The sequence below is a fragment of the Octopus bimaculoides genome, chromosome 1, assembly GCF_046866305.1.
Source record: "Octopus bimaculoides isolate indiv1 chromosome 1, ASM4686630v1, whole genome shotgun sequence".
Taxonomy (NCBI): domain Eukaryota; kingdom Metazoa; phylum Mollusca; class Cephalopoda; order Octopoda; family Octopodidae; genus Octopus; species Octopus bimaculoides.
Genome location: NC_142928.1, coordinates 188361164 through 188368518, shown reverse-complemented (window position 1 = coordinate 188368518; position 7355 = coordinate 188361164). Strand labels below are relative to the sequence as shown.

General features: G+C 34.7%; 1 protein-coding gene across 1 annotated transcript; it reads right to left on the bottom strand.

Moving 5' to 3' along the window:
* Nucleotides 1-303: 303 nt before the first annotated feature.
* Nucleotides 304-6435, bottom strand: LOC149137908 (uncharacterized). The gene has a single exon (XM_089364062.1). It carries the CDS (start codon nt 5786-5788, stop codon nt 4649-4651), a length of 1140 nt encoding a protein of 379 aa, XP_089220188.1. The 5' UTR covers nt 5789-6435; the 3' UTR covers nt 304-4648.
* Between the last annotated feature and the right edge of the window lie 920 nt (nt 6436-7355).

Here is a 7355-nt window from a genome sequence, read left to right as displayed (position 1 = left end):
ATGATATTCAAAACATGCACATCCAAAGAAATTTTGATTTTTGGTGAACAATACAATTTTTGATCCGAGTCTTTGAGAATGTTGCATTCGTCCCTTTAAGTGGAATCACTTCATTTCTCTGTCTGCTGTTATTCTTTTTAATAAATGTTCACTGACGTTATCGTGAGTGATATTATTCAACATCAACATGGAATTTGAAGAAGGCAGGATTAAAGAATTAAACATATTTATTTTGAGCAAACTACAATAAAAAGCAAAAATATTCATTAAGGAAGGTATAGAAAAAAAACAGAGACGTAACCATATGTTTATGGTTTTTATTTATTTTGAAAATGCTTCCAGATTATGGAATTCTTCTAGTGTAAATGATGCTGGAATTCACATGACTAAAACAACATATTTACTTACAAAGCTTATGGACAGTAGTACATATATAGATAAATAAAATGTTTTTCAAATTACAACATGAATAATAAAAGCAAGATTTAAATAAAAAAAAAATTGTATTTATAAAAGTATTATGCGTTTGATTCGTGTTGTAAAAAAAGAGTGTCATGTTTTAGCTCAAGCATTTAAGTTACTCTTTTGGTCCATGTATAGTGTGGATGGAAAAATGTTTATTGAGAAAATACTGAAAATAATATATCTGCTTGTAATCTAGCAAAATGGTTTTTCATTCAGCTAGATGAAAATGTGAGTAAACAAACAGATATTTCTATTGTATATGTTGTTTCTTACTATATTCCTACTAGAAATACCTAAATACCCGTAACAGTTAGCAATACCCAGACAAGCTAAGAGAGTGAAAGAATATTGCCAGTTTTTATATCCAAAAGGTGGCAAAATGGCAAGAACATTAGAATGTTGGATACAATGACTAGCATTTTTCACCCTGGTTTTCTGAGTTCAAATCTTTCTGAGACCAACTTAGCCTTTCATTTCTTTTGATTGAGTTTTCTGTCTCTTACCCTGAATTGTACCTATAAATCAAAAATCTAAGTTTGTCAGGCATTCTTTTGATAATGGTAGTGGAATAATAAAAGTATTTCTTTAGCAACTTCCATAAAATTTTTTATTTCTTTAATTTTTTTTCAGCTGAATTGCTTATCTTTATTTATTTTTTTTTTTTGTGTATGTATTACGTATTTGTGTGTGTGTGTCTGTATATATATTTGTGTAAGTACTGTATATAAAACTTAGATAGGTTTCGACCAAAGATTGGTCCAGGCTATATCTAACTAGTCTAGTGCGAGTGAAAGTGATTCAGAAAACGATTATATTAATTGCAGCATGGAAGGTGTTTAATAAGCCATTTAAGAAACATACAAAAACCATTAGATTCACTTCAACATTTAAATTTAATTTGCCAAAATATTTTCGTCGCTTTGAGACCGCGACCTGTTCACTGACAAAATTCTGTGCTGTATCACAGATGCAGTGAACAGGTCGCGGTCTCAAAGCAATGAAAATATTTTGGCAAATTAAATTTAAATGTTGAAGTGAATCTAACTGTTTTTGTGTGTTTCTTAAATGGCTTATAAACACCTTCCATGCTGCAATTGTTTTCGTTCCAGCACACGATCTCAGATCAGGTCACTTGCTATGCAAGTACATCTCCGATTATATTAATAATATTTTTTTATCATAAATGATCTTCACATTCTTTTTACTTTATATAAAATATTCTTTAAATTCCACTGTTCCTTTATTGCAATTTATTTATGAGTATTATAGATTTTATAGGTTTTCGTTTCCGGTAATATTGTAAACATTAACCAAAATATGATAATTGTTCAGTTTGGGTCTGTTAAAAAAAGTAAATAAAAATTAAGGGGGAGATAAGTCAACTTATTTTTTTTTACACAACCTAAAACACTGGCGATCGTGGCTAAAAAAATGAACAAATGTGTTCTTTTTATCTGTGAAAGTACGCCATATAAATTCATGTAAATATGACACAAACAATTTCATTTGATGTCTCAAACTGGCGTCGTAACTTCCGTTTTACTCGCATCCACGTTTTTCACATTTTGTGTGTGGACGTGTTTTTTATGAGGATCAACAAAATTCTGTAGGTGTATAATCATCTCATGCGTGTAGGCACCATCATTCAGAATACCGATGTTGACCAACAATAGACAATTAAAATGATATTGAGCCAAGAAATATGAATTCTCTCAAAAAACGAACGGTAACAAACAGATTTGCTCCATTTACAATGCTTGCACTGCCATAATTTTCCATCAGTAACGGCACCACATGTAGTAAGGCCACATGATCTACAATTTTCACAGGTGTACCTATTCATAATTGATTAGTCGTCGCCGTGCCAACCGCTGAAGAATGCTGTTTCCAGCTATTCCTGATTGAATGATAGCCTACGATTCCTCTGAAATTGATTTGTCCCTTTATTTCTTTTACTACTTATCTCCCCCTTAATTTTTATTTACTTTATTAATCGAACCAAACTGAACAAATTATCCCAAAATATTTTTCTGGAAACGAATTACGATTATAACATTGCTACTACGGGAAATTATCGCTCTGCTTTACGAGCGGTCTCCGGGAAACATGGACTCGGTAGCATAGCAACCAGCTCTGATCACCCTGTCACGTCTCCGTACTAGATAACCAATTCAGGTGAAAAAAAAACCCCCAAAGTAATAAAATCTTTTTCGGAAATTGCCTTTATCGAAAGAATGCCCCTTATTACATCAGGTTATACCAATACCGGAAAAAATGTCCATTAATTTCCCCGAGTAGGTGGTATTCATTTAATCGAAGAACTAAATGCTCACCGTTGAGATCGAAGAATCCAACACGTAGCCCCATTCTTTTCCGAATGAAACTGAAGGACTAAAATTTCACCTAAGCGCAAGAGGGCCTGCCTTAACAACGGAAGCATACATTGATAGTACAGAAGTTTTATTAATTACAGTTTATCGAATTACTAAGTTAATGTTTTAGCATAAAGGGATACAGAGGTACTACTAAAGCAGCGCGGACACGAACGCGCAGTCGCGCGTCCGCGCTAGCTAGTCTTGAGTGGTCGATCCTAACCCTAACCCTATCCCTAACCCGCGTGTGCAAATGAATACGTGTTTAGGGTTAGGATCGACCACTCACGACTAGCTAGCGCGGACGCGCGACTGCGCGTTCGGGTCCGCGCTGCTTTAGTAGTACCGATACAGACAAACTGTGAACATATCTGGACGAAGGCACGGCGAGCTTTGCACAGTTTCTGTCTACTTTCATGCACAAGGCATTGAGCAAACAAGAACTATGGTGGAAGGTCCACGTAGGGCTACGCTTGCACCTATTAATGTTTTGAAATATTTTAATTTTCATTATTAATAATAACCATCCTGGGGCTAATGCAGTTTCGCACCTCTCCTTCAAAAATGCATGTTTTTGAAAATATTTTTTCGGATTCCTAAGTTTCAGATGTCGGAGATCACGAATATGAAAAAAAAAAATTATTAATTTGAAAGAAAGGCAAAATCGACCTCGGTGGCGTTTGAACTCAGAACATAAAGACTGACGAAATACCGCCAAGTCAGCGTGCAAACGATTCTAATCGACTAGACACCCCCACCCTCCGCCTCCATCAAAATTTCAGGCCTTGTGCCGAAATAGACAGGATTATTCGCTCACAGCCCTCGAACACTGCAATAAATGAAACGTCCACTTTAGCTTTTTATAGAGGATTAGTGCGACAACGTTCTTGGGGAAACCTTGGGTTTCGGAGATCAGCTCGCCGCTCTTTCCCCGAGAACGTTCAGCCTGGGACCGATGGATAATTTCCAAAAGTCTCTGGCCTCACACACATCCACATATTCTTGGTTTTATTCTGTGTTGTCCATAATGTTTTTCTTAATGTAAATCCTTGTAGTTAACAAAGGAATTATTAATTTCGCCCTTATGGTAAATAAATGAAATCATCATCATTATTATTATAATTAAGAACGTTTGTAATCATATGCGATTATATTTAACAGAAAAATAAATTAAAGCATCGTTTTCGAGCAGTGGACGTTTGTTTCAGAAATAGACAACATGGTATTAAAAGAATGACATAATCTCAAGTTTTCAGTTATTGCAAGAGCACAAAAAGATTTGTCTTCTTTTTCCTAACAATTTCAAACAATGTTTGGCATATCATACGAGGTAAATAACAAATGAAATTATAAGTTATACACGCCTTGAAAAAGAAATGGAAAGAGAGAAGACAACAGGAAGTAACTCATAAAAAGAATCGATTCAAAGTAAACTTTCCACATCAAGCATGAACATAGTCACGCTACTGAAATAAGTAATCGATATTGTTTCATCACAGTCTACACCAGTATAGCCAGTTTTTTTTATATCATTTGTAGTGTGCCCATACATACATAGAAGGACGGGAAAAAATAAAAATGTAATAAAGAGCCTGGCACCGTTAGTTAAAAACAGTTTTCTGAAGTGAGGTAAAGAATCTGTTAAATTCAACTTGAAAAAGTAAAGAGAGAATTATAAACTGTCACCTTTTTGAGTAAAATCACTTGAAAGTCATCTCTGTGTAAAATATCCCATGAATAAGCTCAAATCTTCGTTTTAGTTCTAAAGGAAATTCTGCACTTTTAATCATTGCATTTTACTTTGATTATAATCATCCATTGGGAGGGAGCAGTGCTTTGGAAATCTTCATCGGAGATGATGCACTATTTGAGATCGAATTTTGTCCCAAATTAGAAATTTTTCTTTTCGCAATTACCATTTGATAAAATTTAGTTGGAACAGGCTGCAGCTTCCACGCTTCATAATCCTTTAAGAGTTTTTCTGAAAGCTCTATATAATTAATGTCATTTAAAGCTTTTGTGAGTTCATGGATGTGACGTTCTTCTTTTAAGCTCGACCAATTTTGTTTCCAGGTATGCAGTACATAATAGGCAGTTAGTTTGACAGAATGTTTATTCTTATTATGAATGGACTGTAATTTAGAAGGCAGAATGTTTAAATGAATACCAAACTCACTCACTGTTGTCATATCAGAGAAATAGCCACTCATTAACATCAACCTCCTCTCGTGTAAAAACGAAGTGACTGGTTTCGATATGATAGTAAATTTCTTTAAAATACTACTTGTTACATCGGTGCAACCGTAAGTCGACAAAAAAGCATCACGTGGTAAATGATGATCCAAACTCTTATTTATGTTAAATAACATTTTAGAAAAATGCCTTTCTTCTGTTTCAAAATCAGCTTTATAAAGTTGAAGATAAAGAGCCATGTTGGTGCTATTTTGTTGTAGATCTAAGCCATCGCACCAGTTGTTAAATTTTCCCTGTACATCATTCATCAACGATTGATTTCGTTTTTGAAACTGACCTATCGTTGCCAATGCATGATCATGAACACGATTGCAACAGCACATCTTAGTAGTGCACCATTGAATGAAAGATGATATTAGTTGAGAACTTTTAAAACGGTGTCCGAGTTCGTTGAGATTTTTTTGTAGCAGTCGACAGCTTTCAAAATCACCTAAATTGTTTACTTCTCGCCACAAACGGAGAATATTAACACCTAATTCAAATAAATCACCATGTGTTTGTTTGTAATGTTCAAATACGGTATGAGATATGTTTAAACGAATACAGAGCGATTGGATGTCTTCTATATCAACGATTCCATCGACGAGTGACAAAATTAGATCATCACTAAAGAATATAACATTCTCATCCACACTTTCCGAAAAATCCGAACTTCTGTCTATTTCTTCCACTTCTACAACATTGTTAGTACTAGCCATTTTCGTAACTATTAAATATAACAAACTTTAGTAAGTGATCAAACGGACACTGAAAGCGGTGAAGTTTGTCATTGTGAATAAAGTTCGTATAATGTTGAGGGGAAATTAAAAAAACTGACATTTCAGAAGTGGTAGTTCATCTGAGACACAGAGAGAAAACTTTGGATAAAATCTATAAAACATCTTACCACCTTTTCAAATGGAACATCACATGAGATATGTGATAACTTAAGTAATTCCCGTAATGTAGGTAACAATCAACCAATCAGACATTTCTTTTCGTGAAGCAGTTATTCATTCAATAATGACAATACTTACACATATTACCATCACTTATGGGTGTTTTCTAATATTTTTTTCCCTCCCTCTATCTCTTTTTCGTCCTCTCTCCTCACCTCCTCGCATGCTTTCTCTTTCTCCCCCTCTCTCTCCCTCTTCCCCTCCTGTATTTCTTCTCATTTCTTACCTACCACATCATGAATGCTTTTCCCCCTCTCTATCTCTCACTCTGTATATCCTCATTTCTACGTAGGCTTTCCTTTCTGTCCTCTCTCTCTCTCTCGCTCTCATTTCCTCGAATGCTACCCACTTCTGCGTTACTTCTTTCTCGTTTTCTTTCTCATCTTACGTATATCTTCTTTCCCAATTTCCTCGAATGTTGTCAATTTGCCTGACTCTCCTTCTTAAATACTTACGCAAGACGTCATGACTCATGCTCTGATGAATATGCTGAATAAATATAATGCCAGTAAAACAAGCATAACACAAGGACAGACATTACAAAGGTGCCACGCAGTGGGAATGAACCCGGAACCATGTGGTTGGTAAGCAAGCTACTTACCACACAGCCACTCCAATATATATATATATCATCATCATCATCATCATCATATCGATTTTTTAGTAAAATATAAGAAATCAAGAAATCCCTTGTCTCTATAAGAAGCTCTCCATATTATTTCTTTATTCATTCATTTAGTTTTGATAAAGAATAGTTAGTTTTATTTGATTAAACCAGTTGCTTCGAAAAGCTGACTGCTAACAACTGACACATCAATATGAGTGATCGTTCATTAGTGGATAATTTTAAAAATCTACTAGGCTACCCGTGACCCATTGGGTGACTGACGGTTCATTGAAGCTAATTTTAACATTGCATTGAAATGAAAGTTAATTTATGATGATTCAGTTAAATATGTCAATTCGTTCACGTCATCATAAGTTTTATTGATTACTAGCAGTATAGCCTGGCGCTGCCCAGGATTAAATTGGGATTTATTAAGTGATCAAGCGCTTTATTTCAAACCAAAATAAGTGACACCGACATCAAATTTGAGCGAAAGCCGTTGAAATTGGTAAACGCTTGGCTGAAAATGGGTTGCAGGCAATTTGATTGGGAAATCCCATAAGGAATCGGTTTATCGATTGTTTCCAATCATCGATTGTTTTTTTGTTTTTTTTGTTTTGTTTTTTTTGAGAACTTGAAGCATTCAAAGATCCCATGAGTTCTAAGTAATGCTGGCATCAAGTTTGAGCAAAATATGTCAAAATTGGTAAAAGTTATGGT